The sequence below is a fragment of the Zalophus californianus genome, chromosome 7 (assembly GCF_009762305.2).
Source record: "Zalophus californianus isolate mZalCal1 chromosome 7, mZalCal1.pri.v2, whole genome shotgun sequence".
Classification (NCBI taxonomy): domain Eukaryota; kingdom Metazoa; phylum Chordata; class Mammalia; order Carnivora; family Otariidae; genus Zalophus; species Zalophus californianus.
In genome coordinates, this window is record NC_045601.1 from 96,377,652 (window position 1) to 96,403,965 (window position 26,314).

At 36.2% G+C, this 26,314-nt stretch overlaps 1 protein-coding gene across 1 annotated transcript in view; it reads right to left on the minus strand.

Moving 5' to 3' along the window:
- Nucleotides 1-22,440, minus strand: part of GFRAL (GDNF family receptor alpha like) — a 73,437-nt gene extending 50,997 nt beyond the window's left edge. Inside the window, exons 1-5 of the mRNA XM_027604061.1 lie at nt 22,419-22,440; nt 17,841-17,975; nt 15,415-15,573; nt 2,981-3,037; nt 1,590-1,920 (exon numbers count right to left, since the gene is read on the minus strand). Of these exons, the coding sequence (XP_027459862.1) occupies nt 1,590-1,920; nt 2,981-3,037; nt 15,415-15,573; nt 17,841-17,975; nt 22,419-22,440 (704 nt within the window). The remainder of the gene's footprint in view (nt 1-1,589; nt 1,921-2,980; nt 3,038-15,414; nt 15,574-17,840; nt 17,976-22,418) is intronic.
- Between the last annotated feature and the right edge of the window lie 3,874 nt (nt 22,441-26,314).

Consider the following 26,314-nt stretch of genomic DNA (forward strand, 5'->3'; position numbering starts at 1 on the left):
TTGCCAATGGTCAAAGCAAGGTGACAAATGTGACAATCCTTGCTCTGAGCTATCACACACTACACTACTCTTCCACATTAAATGTTTATTTTGATCTTTAAGTGATTTTGCTATTTAAGGAGTTTTATTTATTTAAATGAAATTAAATAAAATTCAAGACACTGGGCAAATTGATATGAAGAATTATTCCAAAAAGAAGCAAAAGATGAAACCATAGATTATATGTTTAATGTTGGTTGTTTAGATAAAGCTCCTTTAACCTGGTAACATCAATGTTACAAATCATTTTGATTCATCAGATTTATTCAGTACTCTCATTCTTTTCTGTATTTTCTTACTCGTCCAAAGAGGCCCACTTAACTGTGGATTTCTTACAACACAAAAGATAAATTCATCTTGAATATACAAGGAAATGTGTTAATGAAGACTGCAGTGAGGAAAAGAAAAAAGCCAGTGTTGAATTAGATTTATGGTTCCCAAGAGTAATTACTTGCAAAGGTTCCATCTAGTCTCAGCTAGCAGCAAGAGTGGAAGTTTTAATAAGTGAGCCAGATCATTCATACCTCTGCTCAAAATCCTCCAAAACCCCTCCATTTTCCTGGGAGTAAAAACCAAGTCCTTAGTGTCCCTCTAGGTCCTATGTGATCTAGGCCTGCCTACCCCCCATGCCAGTTTAATGTCTAACTGCATCTCCTATTGCTCTCCCCCATGTGTGCTCGACCTTCATTACTTTTTGGACATGCCCTGTTTCTTCCTGCCTCTTCCTTCCAGCACTGGCTGATCTGTTTGGTATCTCTTTTTTCAGATGCTGACTGAGAGAGGCTCACTCTCCCACTTTAAATCTGGTAAAATGCTCCCTACTCGGACCACACCGTTCACATTGCAACTCTTTCTGCCCATTCACAGTGCCGCTCATTCTATTCTCTCCCTTTGCCTGTTAATGTATATTACCTTATAATATACATTTGACTTACGTATTATCCTTCTCCCCCTACCAGAACATAAGCTCCCCAAGGCAAGCATATTGGTCTTGTGTGCACTGAAACCTAGAATAGTAGTAGATGCTTGATAATTATTTATTTAAATAAACAAATAAATGACTAACATTACTCCCCTGAAAATCAAGGGTGTGAAGTTGGGAAGAGGAGAATGGGTACATTTCTGACATCATGGCATACATATGTGCTGGGGATGTCCAAAGTTACCTTTCCTTCCGGATCTCCAGCCTAAGAGAGAAAGATTCATTTTGAAGTTTGAAGAAGCACCTTGCCAAAGCTCATGCCAGTCAGGTCTATTTACTAATTCATTAGTTTAAGTTGAATATATAATTTTAATAATGCTGTTTCATGGCTACCAAATCCTGACACACTGAATTTGCTTATTCCAAAAACGTGTTCTGCATATGAATTTCAAAAAAGGACACTACACATGTACCACAGATTGAAAAATATGAGTTGTCTGGCTTTGTTTACATCATGTTGGATGAGGGTGGGAACTCTAGGTAATGTAATGAGATAAAGTGTTAGGACTGGACTGTAACAAATAAGGTGCCGAAATAAGAAAAGTAAGGTATGCGTGTTTTTACTCACCTGCATAATTCATCATTTCGGCAGCTGTGAATTACATCCAGGCAAGTAGGGGGTGGAGCTACGTTCACTGCACATGGCTTGCTGTGAAGAGCTTCTTTGGACTGCTGACAAGGAATATCAGATTGAGCGCAGTCACAAAAAGCCAACATCTGGGCAACGTTAAAAGGCATATTCTGATAGAAGAACCGTATGGCTGCTTGGCAGTGTTTCACATCACACAGATTTCCATTTGCTGAGCAAGCTTTAAGGTAAGGGGCCAACTGTGCGTTACAGACCACATCCCCTACACATGCCTCTGCCACTTCCAAACAGGACTGGATCCCTTTGATTCCTGAAAGCAAGGATATGTCTGGCTCGTGGAAAAGTAAACACAAATCTGTACATACAGAATCTGCAAAACACTGTGAGAAGTCTATGAGCAAAACACAATGATGTACTAATGTGCTATTTGGGGCCAACATTCCTTTTTCTTCCTAAGAGTTAGTATAAATTTACTGAGGCCTGAATGGTGGGCTACTTGAATCATCTTTCATTTATACTGGGTACATATTGTGATCTAGAAGTGATGGGAAGTGTGTAGGGCCAAAACTGAGTGGAAAAAAAAAATCTCGAGTCCAAGTTTCTTAAATGTAAACAATAAATCTTCAGAAATTGCATTTGAGGTATATAGCTTATGGTGAGTTCATGGGCTCAAATCAAAATGATTTTTGTTCTATTACACTTTTTATTTTGGGCAAAAATTTTGACTAAAGGCTCTACATAGTTACATATTATTTTAGCACATAAAGATGTTCACACTCTGGAAAACACAGATACATGTGAGTGCTTCCACAAGCCCCTCACCAAACATATATACACAAAAACAGCCTCAAACAATTAATTTATATGATCAAAATACCTATGAAATTTAACCAAGATCTTGTCTTTGGTTTTATTTATTTATTTTTTTTTAAAGATTTTTTATTTATTTATTTGAGAGAGAGAGAATGAGAGATAGAGAGCATGAGAGGGAAGAGGGTCAGAGGGAGAAGCAGACTCCCCGCTGAGCAGGAAGCCCGATGCGGGACTCGATCCCGGGACTCCAGGATCATGACCTGAGCCGAAGGCAGTCGCCCAACCAACTGAGCCACCCAGGCGCCCTTGTCTTTGGTTTTAATTATAATGTATTCCTCAGCATAACTGTAAACAGAGGATGGATGGGCAAAACAGTTGCTTTGATACATGAGTAGAAGAAACACAGTAATTTTGTTGCATTTTGCAATATTAGACTAATAAAAAGCCACACAATTAATTTTATATTGGCATATCTTTAAGAAAGCTAGTAACTATGTTTTAAATTATATTGTCTAGTATTTACAATGCAGATAAAAATTACAATGTATAAATATTACCATGATAGGGAAGAGTAGTTAGATTCCACTTGGATTGATTATCCTCTTTCACGTTACCTAGAAGAAAAACAAAGAGACTAATTCATTAGTGAACAGTTTTTTAAATTTAATAGAAGAATGTGGGTTACATTTATAAATGAATAATAAAAAAAAAATCCATTTGAGCTCATGTAACACTAATTTAACCCTTGATACTCAAAATTAGTTAGGTGTAGATAAAGAAAAATACCGCCCTCCTCCCCAAATATCAAGTGAGTTAAACAGCCCTGTTCTGAGGATTTAGTTACTTGAAGATTTAAACAAATGCTAACAATCAGACCATGTGTACTGAAGTAAACAAAGAATCTGGGGAGAAAGAACAGAAGCAGTTTTGTCTGAATCAAAAAAATCCTTCCCAGTAGGGTCTTAATTAAATTGAAATGCAATTTAAAGATGATTTCCACCTCTGATTATCTTAGTCTTTTAGAATTCCTAGGAATTATAATCATAGAACTAGAGAATTGTGTTGATGGAAGTGAACTCAGTGGCCAGCTACTTCTAAACTCTTTCATTCAAGAAACATTGGCTGAGTCCCTACTATGTACCAGGGGCCATACTGAAGACACAAATGTGTAGTCCCTGTCATGGAGCACCCACAGCCTGGCGTGGAATAGAGAGATATAATAAAAAATCCAAACAAAATATAAGGAGTGCAAATAGACATATGCATAAAGTAATAGAGGAATAGTATGATCAGATTTGCATTTTAAAATAAAAGTTGAATTGTTGCCATTGGCTATTAAGATAATGACTTCTGTTATGGCTTCATGATTCAGTTTGTCCCTACTTGAGCTGCCTGTCCAAACTCCCTGCCTGCCTATCCACCATACAAAAAAAGAAGGTACAAGCACAAGAAAACTCTTTTTTACTCCCAATTGGGTCACAGTCTTTCCAGACTCCTTGCATTGTTCCATCTATACATGGTTTCTCACTTTTCTACCAATAATGTCTCAGCTCAAGAATCACAATGTTTCTAGATCCACTCTCCTGTGTCCCTGAGGAAGCCTGAGATGTTCCTTCTTCTGTGCACTATCCCATGGTGAGTGAAATCCCACAAGCAAATCCCAGAGAGGCATATAGCTTCTGTAACAGATACAAAAGTCTAGGTTAGACCTCTATTATAGATTAATATCTCTGCTTTGGGACTGATTGGTATAGCTATGCCAGTTACTAAATATAACATATTCAAGAATTTATCACTGAAACATAAACACTGAATTTACTCACTTTGACTAAATGTTTATATACCTCCAAAATTTACATGTTGAAGCCCTAACCCACTGTGTGGCTATGTTTGAAGACGGCATCTCTGAACGTTAGGCAGGTTAAATGAGGTCAGAAGAGTGGGGCCCTGATCTGATAGGATGATCATCCTAGGAAGAAGAGACACAAAGAGCTTACTTACTCTTCTCCCTCCATGCACTCCCGCACCAAGGAAAGGCCATGTGAGGACACAGAGAAACCAGGAAGTCGGCAAGCCGGGAAGAGAGCTCTCACCAGAAACCGACCCTGCTGGACCTTGATCTGGAAGTTCCAGCCCCCAGAACCATGAGAAGATACATTTCTGTCGTTGAAGCTGCCCACACTGTGGTATTTTTGTTATGGTGGCCCCAGCAGACTAATATACTCACTATGTGGGTAATTATTATAAACACAACCAAACATTTATTTTAGCACGGTGAAATAAACCCTATCTTGGATGTGTACTATTTTATATGCTACGAGTAATTTAATATAAATTCTCAGCACATTAAATTCTAATTTCACAGAGTACCAACATATGTATATACACATTTTTCCGGGAGGGTATTTTAAACCATAGCTTAATTGCTGAAGAGGAGCTAAAGGGCAATATGTCATGGGAATAAATAAAAGATTGTATCAATCCAATCTACATCTGAGATAGATCATATACATCAAAAAATGCACAATGTTCCTTCTTAGTCATCCACTAATGTCAAATATATCCAGGATCTGATATTTTCTCCCCTTGCTACCACACTGGCCCAAGGTAGCATGCATTTCTCTGTTGACCTCATCTAGGCCATGGGCTTATTTATCGTCTATAAGTGAAAGGCCCGCCCCCCCTTAGATTTACACCTATTGCACAGATCTCACTTTGTTGATAGTGCTAATTTAGACATCAATTCCATATGTGGGGCTGCCTAACTTGATATATTTACTTGGGTATCTATCTAATAAACATTTCAGACTGACCTCTGACTTCTCTGTCCCTCACTGAAGCCTCTTCTTCCTATAGTTGTTCCCATAGTAAGTTAATAAAAATAATGGTAACCACATCCTTCTAGTAACTCAGGACAAAAACCTTGTAATCAACCTCCATTTCCTTTTTACTCTTGCATCCCCACATGGTTTACTACTAACAAAATATATCTAGAACTGACAACTTCCCACAGCGGTGCATCATCCATTTTCTCTGTGTCGTTATAAAACCCTCCTAACTGGTCTTCCTACTTGAGCCTTTGCTCATCTTCCAGTCAATGATCAACAACAACAACAACAACAACAAACCAGGTTTGTTTTAGGTTTGATTAAAGATAGGAATCAGATCATGACAATCTCTTAGTGAAAATTCTTCATTGATTTTCTGTATCCCTCAGGGAAAGAGCCAATGACCTAGAAATGACCTAGAAAGTCCTACCTGATCCTGTCCCTGTTTTATTTCTGATCTCACCTCCCACATCTCTCTCCCATAGTCTCTCTTCTACCTATGTGTCTCCCTTTAGCTCTTCCTCAAACCTCCAGACACATGTCCAGTTGAAGGCCTTTAACTCCCTGTTTCTTCTGCCTTAACTGCTCTTTCCCTAAATAAACACAAGGCTCATTCCCTTACCTCTTTTAATCTTTGCTCAAACATTAACTTAAGAGTGCAGCTTCCCGGCCATCTTATTAAAATTACAAATCACCCACTCAGACCTCTTTTTTCCCCCCTTTGCTTCAGTTTTCTCCTTAGCATTCATGCTGTCTAAAATATCTATCTTAAGTCATTTATCCTGCTAATTTTCTTTTTGTCCCCATAGTGGATGCTGTGGCCCACTACTAAGATGCCCCCCAGGCTTTCATTTCCTTAGCTGCTATAAGTTTGGTTAGGTGATGATGCATACCAGTCCTTTCCTAGGCATTGCCCTCATTTGAAGAAAGTTGCCACAGGCAAGGTGACAGACTTTCCCAGGGGACAGTTCATCTATAAAGACTAGCCCACAGGAGGGGTTCAAGAATCAGGTCCCTTACCTCAACCGGTCATTCCAGGTCCAAACTTCCTGTCTGCTATGGTAGCAGCTCTGTATTTCAGCTTCTCCCTCCACCTAATCCTGTTTTCTTCAGTTCCTTCTAGCTTTTGTTCCTAAACCCTCAGCCCAAACACATCCTTTGTGTGCAAACCTCTGTCTCAGAGTCTGTTGCCTGGAAATGTGATTCAAGATGCTCCTCACTATAGAATGTGAAGTCCTAGAGAGCAATGATTTGTTTGTTTTGTTTACTTTCCCTCCAGCTCTGAGCACATGGGCTAAGACATGGTAGGGACTCAAAAGAAGTATCTATCAAATAAATAAATAAATAGCACGTAACACATTTGATCTATTTCTTTAATTTCTTAAATCCCCTAACAAACAACAAGCTCCTTAAACGAAGGACAGGTGTTTGTTTTGTTACTGTTTTTTTAAATCCTGCTGTATAGTACCTAGCACGTTTAAATCTCATAAATATTTTTCAAATGAATGAATGAATGAATGAATACAATTAACATGCTAAAACCTTTTAGCATTTGCCTTTCTTACCTCTTCATAATCCCTTTTGGACATAGGTCATGGCATTAATTTTTTATTTTTAATTTTTTAAGAGAAACAGGCTGAAATAACAAAGCAGGAATCAGAAATTAAATATTCTTTAGTTAATTCATATTTGTGATTATATACTTAATGTTCCTAAATCCTTCTTTAGAATACCAACCTGAAAAAATGTCCTGTTTGAATCCATCTTCATAGTTGTCACTGAAGGCTGGAACTATCTGAGCATCCTGTATATGAATGTCTTCAAACAAACTTTTCCAAATTTCATTGCAATGACAATTCCACAATATCGTTTCTTTCAGACTTTCTCTTACTGTGGCACACAGGTAGCATCCATCAAGGATCTTGCATTGTTCTGATTCCCTCCCACAGGTTTTCTTAAAATTTTCATACAACAGAATGCAATGTTCTGATTCTTGGCAGATATGTGCTGCTATGACACAGTCACTCTTTTTTCCAACCATTAATGATGTGTCTTTCTGAGGGAGCCATTGTGTGATATTTGACTGTCCAGCCAAATGTAAAGACAGAGCTGATTTTTCTTTATTTTTTTTTAAAGATTTTATTTATTTATTTGACAGAGAGAGAGCACAAGTAGGCAGAGCGGCAGGCAGAGGGAGAGGGAGAAGCAGGCTTCCCACTGAGCAGAGAGCCCGATGTGGGGCTTGATCCTAGGACCCTGGGATCATGACCTGAGCCGAAAGCAGACACTTAACGACTGAGTCACCCAAAATTAAAAAAAATGACCAAAGTTTAAATGAGTTCATTTACTTATATTTTAAAGTCTTATAAATAAGTATATAAACTTGTTTTTTTAAAAAGATTTATTTTATTTTATTTTAATTTTTTAATTTAATTTTTTTTTTAAGATTTATTTATTTTAGAGACAGAGATGGAGAGAGAGTGAGCAGGGGGAGGGGCAGAGGGAGAGGGAGAGAGAATCCTCAAGCAGACTCCCCGCTAAGCATGGAGTCCTACCTGAGGTTCGATCCCAGGACGCTGAGATCATGACCTGAACCAAAATCAGGAGTCTGACACTCACCTGAATGTGCCACCCACGTGCCCCTAGACTTATCTTTTATATTCTTATATCTACATTGTCTTTCAAAAACCATTAAAAATTTTTAAGAGAGTTATTACAAATGATACTGAATTTCTAAAAATTGAAATAAAAACACTGATTATTTATAGTTTATGTAACCACATAATGGTAATGCTCAATTTCTTTTGATGACATTTCATTCTTATCATTTACTTTTGTCCAAATTTTCATTATATTTTGATGATGACTGGTAGAAATCGTGTGTAACTTAAGACACTTATAAAGTAATACATTATTTCCCTTATATAAATTTTTATGGATTTCTATTTTCTACTAGAAATGTACTCAAAGTGTTTCTCCACCTTTTTAAAAACTTATTATTTTCCCCTTAACAAGCCTTTTTGGACCTTTATTTTTCTAATTCACAAGGCTTCTTATAAAATTTTAATTCCACAGATATACTGTATATCTGTTTAGGAACTGGATGTATATATGTGTTTCATACATAATAAAGAGTAAAAGATTTTTTGCCCAACCCCATGTACCAATTTTCACCCCTTGGAGGTTCTATTCCTCATTGAGAACACATGTTCTACTAGATAGTTCCAACAAGCCATAATTATACGGACTTTATAGAAAAAAAGATCAGAAAAACTTCAACATGAGACTCCAAGTTAGCTTAACATAGGCTTTCAGAAGTATACTGTCTACTTCTAAAATGTCTTATCTTCCTCTGAGGTACTTCAAATAGATCTCCACAATAAAAAATTCCTTGACCCTACCATTCTTCCAAAAGTCACCTTTTTTTTTTCTGGAACATTATGATCTAAAAAAAAAAAAAAGATTGTTTAATTTTGTTTTATTAGTTTTCTTTCACCTTAGTTTCTACAAATGTCTCATTCTTATACAAGACAAAAATAACGTAATCAGTTTTATGATATGAAAATGTTTACTTAAAAACTGTTAGGGCACCCTTATAAGCATATTCTAAGTCTAGCCTTTGTAGAGGCTAGGCATTGCCCTCATTTGAAGAAAGTTGCCACAGGCAACTGAATGTGTTTGAAAACGTATGCTACTATAGCATTTTGCACATTTCTCAAATAACAGCTCACAATGGATTGTTATAATTATGTAAATCAGGCTCCTTTACTAGAATAGAGGCCTTCTCTTCTATTCCTTTTGTTTAGCATATGCAGGCTTGCATGAATAGAATACATGTGATTTAATGCTCTCCTCACGGAATTAGTTCTATTACATTGGTAATTATATATTTTGAAATAATCTATAAGCCTGTCTATATGTCAATCAATCTATCTAAATATCTTTCTATTTATATACTTAATCAGCTGGGTTAAATGAAATGAATATGGCTAAATGCCAATTTTACTATGTTTTCAGCTATCAAGAGCAGGGACTGTTTTAGTCACTTTTTTTTTTAAGATTTTATTTATTTGAGATGGAAAGAGTGCGAGGTAGCAGCGGGGGAGGAGCAGAGGGAGAAGGAGAGCATCTCAAGCAGACTCCCCGCTGAATGCATAGCTCAATGTGCAGGGCTCCTCTCACAATGCTGAAATCATGGCCTGAGCTGAAATCAAGAGTCAGAAGCTTAACCAACTGAGCCACCCAGGTGTCCCATGTTTTATTCAGCTTCTATCCATCCTTCAGCATTTATAAAATGTCTACACATATTAACTGAATAATAAATACAAATGGATACATGATTTAGGTGTGCAAAATATGTTTATAAATTTAAAATACATTATATTTATTGGTCATTTACTAAGTATCAGGTACTACACTGAGTGCTTTATCATATTAAGAAAAAAAGAAAAAAGAAAGAAATGCTAAAGCTGATTTGTTCAAGAAGTTTACAATATATCAATGAAGAATAGAAAAGTACATGCCTATATATGTCGGGGAATGTTTTGAGAGTCCAAAGTGGGGAGGGAAGGTAGTAGGGTGGGAGTGGGGCATTGGGGGGGGGGAGAGAGAAGACAGAGAGAGGGAGAGAGATAGAAAGAGAGAGAGATCATGGCTTTCTGGACTGATGATCAGAGTTTGTGAGGGTACCATAGTTAAGATAGGACAAATGATAAGATTTCAATTATTTCCTTTCTCACTCTAAGCTAAATTATAAGCAATCAGCTAGTGCCCCCTGTATACATAATAACTAGGTCATGTCCACCATGAAGTGCATTTATGAGATTGTTTAAGTGTTCTCCTCTAACAGGGTTTTTATATTCCTGGCTTATCAATATTACCACACAGTAGTCTTTAATAAGTATCTATTGTGGAAAAAAAAAGGTTTAAATACGTGAACTGATTTCAGTTTAACTGCCCTAACTTTGTTATGTACCTGTTGACTGGTAACTACATTTTGTCAAAACTTGGTATGATTCATAGTGGCGAGAGAGAGAACAAATTAAGTTGTCTTGCCATTGTGAAACAAAAGTCAATAAATATTTTAGTATTTTAATATGTTTTCATTTCAGCCTATTTCAGTCTAAAACTAGTAAAGACCCATTAATTAGCTAACTAATCTCATTTCAGGCTCTATTTTTTTTTATGACATCTCAGCATTTGTAATTGTTGACTATTTTCTCTGTGTCCCTTTCATTGACTTCAAAAACTCTTTCTGTAGTTTCTTTTCCTGCCTTTGAAATCTTCTTTTTTGTCTCTTCAACTAGATCATGAATGTTGCTATCAAAAGTTTATACTCTCACTTTATAGCCTTTATTGACCAATCCTATCTTCCTTCATGGTTTTATCTACCTCTTATAAACCTTTAACTCAAAAACCTGTATGTCTATTTAATTTTATCTTTTCTTTTGTATGTCTATTTTAGATTACTCTCTTTAGTACAAGATCCATGTTTCCAAATGCAAGCTAGATGACACACATTCCTTTCTTTTTTTGAAATTATTTGTATCACGTAAAACTTAAAACAAAATGCCAACATTCCTAACATGAATGTTCCAAAACATTCCACAGATGCAATGTCTCCAAAATATAACTCATCACTTCTGTCCCCAATCCTGTACTTTATTGCTTCTTCCCTATCTCAGTGTATCCCAGTATCCTGTCCCAAGCCAGAAATTTGTAGAACATGCTTCATACATTTCATATTCCTCATATCCAACTCACACCAATTCCTATCAATTATAATTCATAAACATATCTTACTTTGGCCTTTTCCTCATAGTCCTCAGCACCACTGTGTTAGTTTAGGCTTGCATCACCTCTCTCCCAAATGGTTTTGATGGCCTTTTAATTGATATCCCTAGCCTGAATCTCTCCCTCCCCTCCATTCTGTCCTTTGCACTCCTGCCAGTGATAACCTTTGAAAAGCTGATTCTGCATTCCTCTGTTTAAAATGCATTAAGAGGGCACCTGGGTGGCTCAGTCATTAAGCATCTGCCTTCGGCTCAGGTCATGATCCCAGGATCCTGGGATCGAGTCCCGCATCGGGCTCCCTGCTCCGCGGGAAGCCTGCTTCTCCCTCTCCCACTCCCCCTGCTTGTGTTCCTGCTCTCGCTATCTCTCTCTCTGTCAAATAAATAAATAAAATCTTTAAAAAAAATAAAAATAAAATAAATAAAATATGCAATAAGAGCCCCTTGCAGTAACAGTTTGAAGTCTAATCCCTTTAGAAAGATCCATAAATTCAGCTTTCCTCCTTCTTTTAACATCTGATTTCTTTCCAGCATCATCTCCTAATACTGTTCCATTCTACAGACCAGCTTAACAAAGGATTTGTTGCTCCTCGAATGCACTCTGCTTCATTTTATTTCCTCTGTTTAGAACATCCATTTTGTCTCTCTAATGAACCCAATTCACCCTAAAATCCCAAGTCTGTCATTTCTTCTGTGAAACCTTCTGAGTTACCATTCTTTATTCCTCTATAACTTCAAGTACTTTTTAAGAGTGTGTGTGTGGGGGGGGGCGGTATGGGTGTGTATCATCTAGCATGTATCACTTACCATTTTAGGGAAATGAGAAAACATTTTTAACTGAATAAAAATGAAAATACAACATACTAAGATTTGTGGATCTAACTAAAACAGTATTTGGAAGGAAATTTATATAATGAAATGATTATAGGAGGAAGGACAAAAATCTCAAGTCAGTGATATAAGCCTTTATCTCAAGAAAGCAGAAAATGAGGAGCAACTTCAAATCAAATCAAATACAACAACCAAAAATAATGAAGAGCAAAATTGCGAGACAGAGAAACAAAGAGAGAGGAGGAGACAAGTTTGCCAATATCTGAATGAAAGAGAAGACATCACTATAACTCCCACAGACATTTAAAGGACAATTTGAGAATATTAGGGACAACTTAGCAGAGAGATAGAAAAAAGAAAAAAAAAGTAAAATGGAAACCATAAAAACAAAAATTCAACATAAATCCAACAAATGGGAACATTCACTGAAAGACACAAATTACCAAACTCGCACAATAAGGAATAGGTAAGTAAAAACAGTCCTCTAACATCTAAACACATTGAACATTTTAAAACCTTCCAATGAAGAATGGCCCAGATATCTTCACTGCTGAATTAAATCAAACATTTAAGGAAGAAATAATACTAATTCTCTGTATACTGTTTTAGAATAAGGAATAGGAGGAAATACTTCCCAACACAATAAGAAACCAGCATTATTCAGACAACAAAATCAGACAAATAGACTGTAAGAAAAGAGAACAATATTCCAATATCCCTCATGGACATAGATTAAAAACCCTTAACAAAATATTAGCAGATTGAATCAAGCAATATATGAAATGAGTAATACATCATCACTGAGTAGGATATAGCCTCAGAATGAAGGGTTAGAACCAACATTCACAAATCAACAATAAAATTCACAATATAAAAAAAGGTAAAACATTATTTCAATAGAGGCAGGAAAAGCATTTGCAAAATTTAACATCTGTTTATCTATTTGTGATAAAATTTCTAAGCAAATGGGATATAAGAAGGAATTCTTCAGCCTGATAAAGGGAACCTAAAAAGAACTTACTGCAAAAACCATTCTTTAGGGTGAAAACCTAATGCATTTCTCCTAAGATAAGTAAAAAGACAAGGATGGCCACTCCCAGAGATCCTATCTAACGTTATCCTGGGAGGTCCCACCCAGAACTATAGAGCAAGGAAAACAAATAAAGACCTACTGATTGGAAAGGGAGAAATAAAATTTTCTCCATTCACAGATATGAATATTTATATCTATATGGACAACCCTATAGATTCTACAAAATAAAAGATTAATAAGAACTAATAAGTGAGCTGAGCAAGTTACAGGATATAAGGTCCATATAAAATACCAATTTTATTTTGATAGATTATCTATAATCAATTGGAAATTAAAATATAAAATAAGTTACTATTTACTACAGCATCAAAAAAATGAAGCATATTTGTATATGTCTTAACACAGTGTAAGACTTATATACTGAAAACTATAAGATATTGATAAGAGAAATCTTAAATAAATGGGGGAGATATATCATGTGTGTCAGTTCTACCCAAACTGATCTATAGTTTCAATGGAAGCCCCCCAAAATGCTAGATTTTTTTGTAGAACTGACAAGCTGATTGTAAAATTTATATGGAAAGTCAAAGAATAACCAAAACAATTTTTAAAAAGAACAAAGTTTAAGGAATTATACTACTTGAATATAAGATACCGCATAAAGCTATAATAAGCAAGACTATACAGTATGGGCAAAAGTACAGAAATATAGATTATTGGAACAGGATAGGAAATCTAGAAATAGAACCACTAATATACAGCCCAAATGATTTTTGAGGAAGGTGAAACTCATAGTCTCTTTAGCAAATGGGGTACAACAATTGTCTATCCTTATGGGAAAAAAAGGTATCTGACCCATTGTAACAAAATCAAAAATTAACTCAAAACCTAAACTATATAATTTCTAGACCATATGAGAAATATCTCTGTGATTTGGGGTTGGATAAAGATTTCTTAAATGCAACATCAAAGGTATTATTCATAAAAGAAAACAAAAACAATAAACTGGTTATCATTAAAGTTTAAAAAACAACAAACTCTGTTTTTTGAAAGATATTCCTAAGGAAATAAATAAAAGACAGAGAGGGGAAAATATTGTTTACAGAACACATATTCTGATAAACCCTATTCAATACAGAGAAACAATTCCTAAAACCCAGTAAAAAAACCAAAACTCAAATTTAAAACAGGCAAAATTTTGAAGAGATGCTTTACTAAATAATGTGTATAGATGGCATGTAAGCACATGAAAATATGTTCAATATTACTATTATTCAAGTGGAAATTAAACGTACAATTTAACACTATTAAATACATATTAGAATGGCCCCCAAACAAAAACAAGTAAAAAACAAAATCAGGTATCACTGAGAATGTGGAAAGACTGGAACTTTTATACACTGATGGTTACATCAAATTTGGAATACAGTATGGAAGCTCTCCATAAAGTTAAACATACACTTTACCATATGACCCAACAATTTCTTACCCAAAAGAAACAAAAACCTCTATTTGTATGAATCTTGTATATGAATATTTATAGCAGCTTTATATATAATTTCTAAAAGTCTGGAAACAATGCAAATCATTTTCAATGGTGAATGGATAACCAACGTGTGGTATAACTAACAATGGAATACTACTCAAAAAAGAGAACGAACTTGTACATGAAACATTGGTGAAACTCAAATGCATTATGTTAAATAAAAAAAAATCAGGCTCAAAAGGCTACATGGTACATAATTCCATTTATGTGAAATTCTGAAAAAAGCAAAATCATGGAGCAGAAAATTGTCCAGTGAGCTCACCATGGATGATTTGAGAGGTGTGACAATGGGACCATTCACGATAGATTAGAGGTAAACCTAGTTCTTATAAAATGGGAGGTTGATTGTGAAAGAAGAGGCAAGAACCCCATGACAGCAGGTGCATTCCCAAGCTGACCACGTTTCAGAGATAGTGCATAAGGACATTGAGGATCCAAACACTGATCACTTTAGAACTATTTTATCCCACATATCCTTTGAAAATCTTTATGAATCCTTAGGGACACATGCAGACTACTTTGATTACCGCTACTTCAGTGTCAGCCTGGCCCCTCAAACAGGCAGTAAATAAATGTATATTAAATGATTAAATGATCCTATCCAAAGGCAAGTATAAGTCTGGATACGTGGTTATATTTTGGACTTTCTCCAATATCTTATTTGTCTTCTATCATTTAGGTCTTGTGCAAAGCCATAGCAAACCCCACAAATACATGAATTGAGCAAGTGAATCTAAAATTCTAATGAATTATAATTGAGTGAAGCTTGAAATTATGGTTAGCAACTACAGAAATATGTTAGGTACTTACTGAGATCTACAGCTCACTGAACCTTAAATTACACAATTGATCAAATTATCAAAAAAGGAGAATTAATTAAATTACATAGATGTGGTTAATTTTGAAACTGTACTTTTCTTTCTCACAACTGTATATATTCCATATAACAATTTGTTGTTACCTGACTCATTGATGCATTGTTCCCCAAGCAATTTGTTAATAGTGCAATAGAGGTTATCAGTGCAGAGACAATCTTCAAATTGGAAATTGCTTTCCACCAAGGACTGGATGCTCAGGTTACAGTTTGATGAATCCTTCATCTTGCAGGGGTTACCTGGGTTTTACAGTCAAAGATAAAATATTCCTGATATTAATCTGAATATTGCCCTACCCCAAATGCTTTTAATGTATTAATCTAAGTAATTCATTATTATAGGAAGATTTTCTGGGGTTGCTGCAAGATGTCCACGGAAGTGAACTTTTTAATCACAAAATCTCTTTTTACTGACTTTTCCCCCAGTATTTACTTTCTAAAATAGATTAAAGCTTACTGTATTTTAAAATGACTTTGTCCTCACTTAGAATGCCAACTTTTACTCTTCAGTATTAATCAAGGCTGTCCTTACATGAGGTGATCAGAATGATCTATAATCCTCACCATTTTCTCGGCTTAGCAATATTTTTAGCTATTTGTCATAATCTTCTATTTTATTTCATATGTCATTCTAAGATTATAATAAGAGACATTCAGGTGGCTCAGAATTTACCATGAGAAATGAAGTTGTCCTGACACTTAGTAAGCAGTCAGTAAATATTATTGAATAATGAATCTTTCATAATTACTGATATTTCATTTTCTGCTTTAATTTACAAAACCATATTCATCTACCCAACAATTTTCTTTTATTCATTTTTCTGAATAAAACTACTTGAGTTCATTTCATCTGTGTATTTGAGAATATTTCTATTTCAGCTTTATGCATGGGACAATTATGCAAATATTACTGTAATTCACTGAAAATGACTTGCTATTTGTATACTGAAGTAAATGTTATAATTCATAACACACTGAATGCAGTATTTTAAATTGCCTTATAAAATGTAACGAGGAGCTTCATTATCAAAACCAATGACATTTTTTTTGTCATTGTCTTCTAGTCTCATCTTAAAGTTATTGCGTTACCTTGAGCAAATTATGCTTTTAAAATTCTTTTCCTGAACTATAATAAGAATGGTGGGTTAGACAGCTATATCTTTCTATGGAGTATGAACATTCCATGTACTACTTTCAAGGGCCGGAAAGAGAAGGAAATCTTTCTCCCTTCCTCTGCATTCCATGTAATCCCTTGAGGTCCTGTGGATGGGCAGAGGTTCTGATGATGGAGATTGTAAATGTTGGCCATCAGAACTGTAGGTTGCTGCCTTTTAACCTAACGTGTGCCCCTCTACATCTTTTGGGAAGTAGAGGAAGCACATTGCAGATAGGCAAGAGTCATGAGCAGTACAGAATTCAATCTTTGTGAAACGAATAGAGAAAGTGAGACATGGAAGAATCTATTGTTATTTTCCCTTTTCAATTTTTCTTACTGAATATTCCAGAAAGCTTGTTATGTTTTTACAGTATTATAATATCCATTATACAGGATGATAAATTATGTTAGAATACAATTTTTTGTAACATTTTGTGGATAATAGTATTAGGGCAATGTCTCACTATATCATCAGTTTATCTATTTTTCCTGAATGGAGTTCTCCTATAATGCTCCATTCAATATTTATTCAACTAATTGATATATTGTTTGGCTTTTTTTTTTCTTTTATACAAGTAACAGTAACTCTAATCTTCGTATTCTCTACCCTGTGGGTCTCTCCTCAAATATTTGGAATGTAGGACAAGTTAAAAATAAAAAATATATTTTAAATTGTTCTTGACACAGGTAGAATGGAAGACAGCATATCTGTTACAAGAAATAAAGTGTGAATTACAACATGTGTAATGTGTGTAACATGTATTACACATACAAATAATAACAATGCTTTTGATCATCACAAATGTTATTTTTCCTATTTTATCATTGAGATATTAACATGTAAGCAAAAAGATATTTGAAAAATTTCTGCCATACTTCTGACAAGCACGCATATAATTATAACATTGTACATGGTGAGATAAGTAAAAAAAATTGATATCTTTCACAAAGCTACCCACAGTGCATTAGGACTCTTGAGTTTTTGTAACCACATTCACTAATAAGCAACTGAAGGTGAATCACTTGAATATCAAGTTCGAGTAAGGTGTTTAGAGCAAAGCTAACTTAGTTCCCAGGATAGTGACAGAAAAAAATCCAAACCTATTTTTTTTTATTTTTTAATGTTATGTTAATCACCATACATTACATCATTAGTTTTGGATGTAGTGTTCCATGATTCATTGTTTGTGCATAATACTCAGTGCTCCATGCAGTATGTGCCCTCTTTAATACCCATCACCAGGCTAACCCATCCTCCCACCCCCCTCCCCTCTAGAACCCTCAGTTTGTTTTTCAGAGTCTTATTTTTATCTCAGTAAAAGGAAATCATTCGAGTGTGTTTTAAATAATGTTTTACCTGAAACATTGCACGAATCTTCCATTATTCTCCATGCATATTTACATCCATTTGCATCACTTAGGCATTGTTCTCTTAAATATGTGCAATCAATGGTTTGGGAAGCAGATTCATTTTCAAAGCACAGCACCAGAGCTGAAATAACAACAGTAACAAAACAACAACCACACGTTTGCAATATTACAGCATGGCAGTTGTTTACCTCAAAACTAAGTTATTGATGATAAAGAACAGAGTTAATGAAAATACAATCTGATAAAATCATTACAAGGTTGGAATGGATCTTAACCTTCCTTCTAGCTGTAGATCTATATTCTTCCTATAGAAGATTCTTCAATGAAGAGCCTATACTCGTGCTCTTATTTGGTGCCTATTCATTCCTTGATTTATAGGTTGATGACCATTGCTCTATTGAAACTGCACTTTAAACTTCCCTGATCATCTCCAAAACATCAGACTTAATAGTTTTAAGATTTCATCTTGCCTACTTTTATCACTGAACATTGTGTTGCCATTTTGTTTGTGAAACTCCTCTTCCTTTGGCAACCCTCTCTTCTAGTTCTCTTGATACTTATTCATTTGATATTTTTTCTGACCATAGTTAGAATTCTTCCCAGGATCCTTGTCTTTTTCTGGTGAACTATATTTTTAGCTTAATGTCCATCCTTAGATTTTTCCCATTCTCATTTTACACATTCTCTGTGGGCACTTCTATGTACTATCATAATTTTAACTAAAACCTCTAGACCGATGATTCTCAAAAGTATCACCCAATCCCATTATTTTTCAGTATTCCAGTTATATTTGTTGATATCTCCACCTAAATGTTCCAGACACATTTCCAGACTATAATATCTTTCTATCATCACCACTCCCTGGTAGACCACCTGTTCCACCAATTTCACCATTTTCATAAGCACCCGCACTAGAAACCTTGGATTCATGATAGACACCTTTTTTATCCTCAACTTCACTCTCCTATATCAATTTTTGCATAGTTCCCTGACTCTTATTTTGAATATATGACCAACTCACAAAGTACTCAATGTGCCTCCAGTTTCATCTTATTCACATAGGTTCTTTACACCCCCTAACCTGCTTACTATACCTTTTTAGCCCTGCCATTTCTCTGCTTCACCCTTTAGATGGTTCCTTATAGCATAAGTCTTATATTACTTATCATATGCAATCGGGGGAGTCCTTGAACATTTATAGTTTCCCAAATGCTCCATGTGTCTTATGCTTCTGAGTATTTACTTTATGATTATTAGTAGGCACTCCATTTCTTTTTCTTCTGGAATAACTTTTTTTTTTTTTGGTCTGTTAATACTCAACACAATGATTATCTGTTTTATGGAACCCTTCCCTGACTTCAACACCCTCTTTTCCTATATCCAAATTGATTTAACACCCCTCATTTGTTTCACTACAATATTAGGATTTCCCCAACCATAGCTCTACTGCTCTGTAATGAAAGTATGTATTTATGTGCTTGTCTCCACTGCTGGGTTCTAGGGTTTTATTAGACAGGCATTAGACACAATTCATAATTGTATCCTCATCATCAAACACAATGACACATTATGTATGTATATTGACTTAAACCAACTTGAATAGTTGTTTAAGAATGAGTTATAAAAAAGTAACTGATACTATAATAAAAATAACACCTTCCAGATATTTACAAGTTATTTTGGGTAGAAGAGAAGTTTCCAGTAAGTTTTCTAAAAATATCAAGAAAGTAGCAATGCTAATTTAGTATATTGTTCAAATTACCTGAATTGATTCTGCAAGCGTACAAACTGACACTTGCTTAATCAATCCGTAGAAAAATATGGGAACAGCAATTGAGTTATAGAGACAATATATTAACTATAATCAAGAGACCTCAAGTTATGTCTTAGAGCCAAGTTATTTGGATTTTTAAAAAGATGTTAATTCTGAATCACCTGTGACAATGCAGAGTTATAAGCTTCAAGTAAAACCTACAATCTTGTCTTTATCTTACCTCTTTCAAACCTCTTCTCCTAAGGAGAATCCAAGACAACTCATAGGATCATAGGTACTATTTGCTGGGTCACTGCATTTGGAGATTAGGCCCAAGGGTGTGGTTCGGTCACATTTTTCTTGTTGAGGGCTGGAGTGGAAATTGACATATCAGCCTTCTGTTTTTTCATGTGTTCGTAGATAACCTCATCTAGCCAAAATCCTGTCCTAGGTTAGCAAGCCTGGAGAAAGAGAAACAGAGCCCCTTCGATTCTGGCCCAGTTATTTGTTTTAATCCAGCTTGCCAAAGACCCTCAGGTATTTTATGTCAGAAACTCAACTCATAAGAAACTGGAATTTTATTTGACATTGATCATTGCATTTTGTGAATAGCTCCCTCAGGAAACTTATATGTGATAGTATTCTGAATATATCATCAAAACCTTACCAGTACCTCAGTCTAGTGATGGTTAATGAATGCTACATATTATCTTTCCCAAATTTATTTCATTTTCTGCCATATTTAAAATTTTAAGTTCCACTTGATTGTTTATTTTACGTGATTTTCCACACCTTCCATTTGGATGAAATACTGAATCTACTAGGAAAACCATCTCAGTGATCTGGCCCACAAGAATGAAAATAACTTTAGCTTTCCAAAATTTTAGTCATTCCTTACTATGATTTGTAGCCACATACTTAATCCAGGAATTTCCAAGGATTCTCTTGAAATGCTCAGTGAAAAACAAGTTCTGTTTTATTTTTTTTTAAGATTTTATTTATTTATTCATGAGAGAGAGAGAGAGGCAGAGGGAGAAGCAGGCTCCCCGCAGAGCAGGGAGCCTGATGTGGGACTTGATCCCAGGACTCTGGGACCATGACCTGAGCTGAAGGCAGATGCTTAACTGTCTGAGCCACCCAGGTGCCCCTTCTGTTCTAAAATAGTAAGATGAAGAATACTGTCCATAATATCACCCTCTTAAGGCTTATCATGATAATACATTTTCTATTTTAAAAATTCACTACGTCAAACATTTCTTTGGCTATATAAACTATCCCACATCACAAGACCTACTTAGATGATGTTAAACAAGTATTCTGAAGAATGCACTATGGGAAATACTGGTTAAACCTATCAAATAGTACAATTTTGACCCTAACAGTATTAGAAATCCTTTCCCTTCTTCATGCATCCTTTTCTTTCTTTTTTTTTTTAGATTTTATTTATTTATTCATGAGAGACAGAGAGAGAGAGAGAGAGAGGGAGAAGCAGGCCCCCAAGGAGCAGGGAGCCCGATGCGGGACTCGATCCCAGGACTCTGGGATCATGACCTGAGCTGAAGCAGACGCTCAACCATCCAAGCCACCTAGGCACACTCCTTCATGCATCCTAATGTCAAGGTTAATTTAGAAGTGAAACTTGAAAACAAGCGGCCATCCTTGTTTTTTCAATTGGGGCCATAATGAGATTGTAATGTATTTTACGTGTTCTGTTTTATTGTTGCCTTATCTACAAAAGTTAAAGTTTCTTAGATTTCTCTTTATAATAAAGAATAGAAATAAGGAAATATTATTAAAATAACTACAAGAAGCAAAATTTTGGGCTATTGAATAACTATTATTTAAACTAAAGAAAAACTGAAGATACATAAAAGATTCCATTCCTTCTTCCCTTAATTTTTTTCACTTGATTTATTTTGACTCTCCTTTTATGTTCAACACAATTTGAAATAACCTTCTTCATTTTCATGCCCACAATTATGTCTTTATTCATCAATATCTATTAGTGTAGAATAAGCAAAAACAATACTGGCTTTGTTTTAATGAATGGAATATTAATATTCATCTGTAATCATAACTCTCTCTTTTCCTGAATTCATTTTATGGATTCTACTAAATTTTGAAGAAAATATAATAGCATTCCCAATAACACATATAGGAAGTAGATCTTCATGGATTCTACTTTACCTATAAATGAATTCTTTTCTACCAACATTTTACAATACATTTACACTACCCAACACAAGGGGGATAAATCCAAACCTTATCTCTGGCTCACAAAAACTGATTGAAATGTGAAGCATTTGATGGGACATTAAGTTGGTTTATCCTACAAAATGACTCCTACTTAGGAAATATTAATGCTTTAAAATTAGGGGAACTGAGTGATTTAAATTAATCTCATTTTAATTTAATTTCAAAGAAAAATAGATAATTTGAAATTTGTCATCTTATAACTTGTAAATAAATACTGGAAGGTTTCATTTCTCAAAAGCTCTAGTATAGATTCCACATATACTAGAATTCCATAAATCCTAATAAATAACTCAAAGTAACTGGTTTATCTTACACAATAAAATAGAAATAGCCTGAGAGATTATTGCAATTCCTGCATTATGTGTTTTCTACAGTTATAAATGAGTAAGTGTACATTTCTGAAAAAGTTATAAACCACGTTAAAGTATACATTTGTAATTGATACTTATTATAAGCCTGTTAGTTTAATCAACAGGTAAGTCAGATAAGACAGCATTCAGTTCATAAACAATTGGTGTTATGAATCCAGGTAAACTAGAAGCATGATTCACTTACCAAGGAAAATGAAGACTATCATGCTGGGCAACTTGGGGATATTCACCTGGAAAGAAAGGCAGACGTGTTACTCCAGCCACCTTCTGAACGGCAACTGTCCAGATAAGGCTTCAGCTTCTGCTCTTGCTTCCTGAAAGCATTACTGATTTAAGTCAGCTTCCTTTGTCACCATCTCCTCACCAATCTTTCCTGAGCTGTGAACTTTCCCAATTATGTCCAAATTCAATTATTTTCTTCTGAGCATACTAATCTCGGATATTAGGTTTCCAAGAAAGCCCACAAGCCAGATACTAAGAAATGATCCATGCTCAGCACATTCATGAGAAAGTTTTTTTTTTCCTTTAACTAGAATGCTAAACTGTGTAAAAGCCTCCCAACTATACCCCCAAAACTTCCTAGATGCTTGAGTATCCTCAGTTTCCACTTCATTAAGTAGCCTCATCAGAGCAATTTTATTTCATCTTAGAATATGGAAAAGGAGAAAAGTGCTAAGCAGCCCAGGCAAATGTATGGGGAATTCAAGTTCCACTGGGATCAAACTGGTGTGCCTCATCTTCCCAAATAAGAAATGTTCTCTACATGTGTCACATAGTACAGTATATACTTTCAAGTCGTACTGCTTCACCTACACTTCCCCAAACCCACCAGAGACAGTGACGGTGTAAGAAACGACTCCTGCAGCAATGCAGAAATGCCCGGCTCCCCCGGAAAGGTAAGCCTCCACTTGCGTTCATCACTTGACAACTGTTTCTCTCCTAGCTTTGATGAGAGACATTGCTATCGTCTGAGTATTTATGTGTTTGCACAAATTCTTATGTTGAAATTCTGACCCCGTAAAATGATTATATTCACAGGCAGAGACTTTGGGAGGTGCTTACGTTGTCAGGGTGGAATCCTCATGAATGGGATTAGTGTCTCATACAAGGAAGAGGCTGCAGAGAGGTCCCTTTGCTCCTTCCACCTGTGGGGGCACAGCTGGAAGGCACCAGTTACGACCCAGGAAGAGGGTCCTCGTGAGGACGTAACCATACTGGCACCTTGATGGTGAACCTCTAGTCTCCAGAATTGTGAGAAATAGATTTCTGTTGTTTATAAACTACCAGACTGTTGTATTTTGTTATAGCAGCCTGGATGGATTGGGTTTACCTTGTATTTCATCATATTCTTCCTCACAAGACCCTGGAGCACATCAGCTCCATGGGGGCATCATGAGGCTTACTTTTAACACACCTGAGACCTTTCTGTAATGGATGCTTGGAAATACAAAATGCTGTTTCAGCAAGAAATTAGGAAAATACAGGTGTGGGTAAGCGCCTATCTTGAGATGAGACAGAAGTATTTTGTATCCACAGAGACACAATGGAAGAATTGTTGATTCCAATTTCCATGTTTATTTTCCACTAGAGAGAAGTTACAACATACTTTGGTTTCAGAATGCATAATGGAAAAACAAACTTGGGAGTCCAGCAAGTTGAAAGTTGTTTTTCTCTATAAACATAGGTAAATGACTTTATATGGGAAATTGTTAATATTTATTTACTCCTCTGTAAAATGCTCTGATTATATCCATGGTTGCTATATACATTAAGTATGCATATGGGGCTTATATCCCAGAGATCAACAAATGCCAATTAGACTACAGGCAGTGACATTTAACAAAAGAATTATCTCATAAAATTATTTAATTATTTCCTTTTAAAGATACTGAGTTATGGGCGTCTGGGTGCCTCAGGTGGTTAAGCATCTGCCTTCAGGTCAGGTCATGATCCCAGAGTCCTGGGATCGAGCGCCGCATCAGGCTCCCTGCTCAGTGGGAAGTCTGCTTCTCTCTCTCCCTTCCCCCTGCTCATGTACTCCCTCTCTCTTTCTCTCTCTAACTCAATCCCTCTCTCAAATAAATAAATAACAATCTTTTAAAGATACTGAGTTACTAAACTTGTATTATAAACTTTACTGAGGTAATTGTTCTTTTTGATATAGGCCAACTAAAATTGGCTAAAGCTAGAGAGAGATTCAGTGGCTCTGTTGGTTCACAAACTGCCTTCCCCACCCCCGAGAGGAGGGCAAGCAGAGCCCAAGAAAAAGGCAGGGCACTGCAGACTGGTAGGCAGCAGGTTTAATAAGCAAAGGAACTTACACATGAGGCTTGTCTCCAGCAGCCTCCAGATGGGTAGATCTCTGCATTGCCTGCCAGAATCTTACGTGTTTACATAGAACCCTTACCTGGTTTCAGTCATGTCTATGGTCCAGAGGATCTCAATAGCACAGTCCTCTCTCAGGGCTGCATCCTTGAAACATCTCCTGTGGTGGGAGTGGTAAACATAACCTACATTCCAAGGACAGGGAGGGATAAGGAGCTTCTTATTGCCTAGGTTCAGCTCTCGGGTCAATTGGAGGCCATGTCCTCTCAATGACCTCCTTTAACAGGCTCCCATAGGGATGCCTGTGTGGCTCAGTTGTTGGGCATCTGCCTTTGGCTCGGGTGGTGATCCCGGGGTCTTGGGATCAGGGCCTGCATGGGGCTCCCTGCTCCGTGGGAAGCCTGCTTCTCCCTCTCCCACTCCCCCTGCTTGTGTTCCCTCTCTCGCTGTGTCTCTTTCTGTCAAGTAAACGGATAAAATCTTAAAAACAAACAAACAATCAAACAAACAGAACCAGTCTCCCATAGTTGAAAAGTCCAGGGCTAGAATTGATTTCAGTCATGTTTTAACCTTGTTTTGGGCCTGAGGGTTTCCCCTCCTGTCTCTTAGCTATTTTCTTCTGTGTCCACTCCATTCTCAGGCAGCTTCTTTCCCTTAGAAGGGGAGAGGACCATCAAGCCCTTGGCATACATTCTTCTCTCTTCAAAGCCAGAGCAGGGACTATGACTGTTCATAGTAAAATTCCAGATTTGTGTCACATCCGTTCAATGTGTCCCATGCCCATCAATCTCACCAAGTGGAATTGATCCTGCTTGGTGTCCAGCATCATGCACATAGGTGGGACTGGCCCTATTTCAACCACGGAAACTGATGGTAGGAGAGGGGTGCATCACCAAGGAAAGTCAAGGTATTAGAAGACAAGTGAAGAGACCTGGGCAGGAACAAAAAATAAAATCTCAGCAAAGCATCTAAATTCTGAATTAAAGCAGGGCTACCACAAGAAAAAATAAACTAAGGAAACAAAGAAAAAGAATACCAAAACAATTTCTTGCTCAAGAAAGGTGATTTGGTTAGGACTTCTAGAAGGCAGTGCTACACAGAAGCTGAATGTTAAGACACACAATGAGTGATGCTAATCTTGGCCAAACAGGTACAGCTGCTGAGGTCTAGTGCTTACAGGTAGAGAAAGCATCCGTGCCGATATACCTGCTCATCCCATAGTAAGAATCAGCTGTGTCATTATCTAAAGCAGGGGTTTTTAGCATTTCTTTTTGTCATTAGTCCCCTTTCTCCATAGAACTCTCTCCTTAGAATATTTTTAAAGGCACGCATTTTGTTTTAAAGGATTACAAAGGAAAGTAATCATATTCAAATATATTCACCAAAATATTTTTTAAAACAAACTTGTGAGAGGGGTCCTGGGTGACTCAGTCCTTTAGGAGACCAACTATTGATTTCAGCTCTGATTTCAGCTTGGGTCATGATCTCAGGGTCCTGGGATCAAGCTCTGCCTCTAGCTCTGTGCTCAGGGGGGAGTCTGCTTCTCTCCCTCTCCTTCTCCCTCTCCCTCTGCCCCTCCCCCTGCTCAGGTGCTTGCTCACTGGTGCCAACTCTCTCCCTAAGATAAATAAATAAATAAATCTTTAAAAAAACACACACGAATTTATGAGAAAGTAATATATGTGCTTCTTTACTACCATAGTAAATACCAAAATTCAGGGGGGAGGGGTTCTAATAATACTGTAATTTCAGATT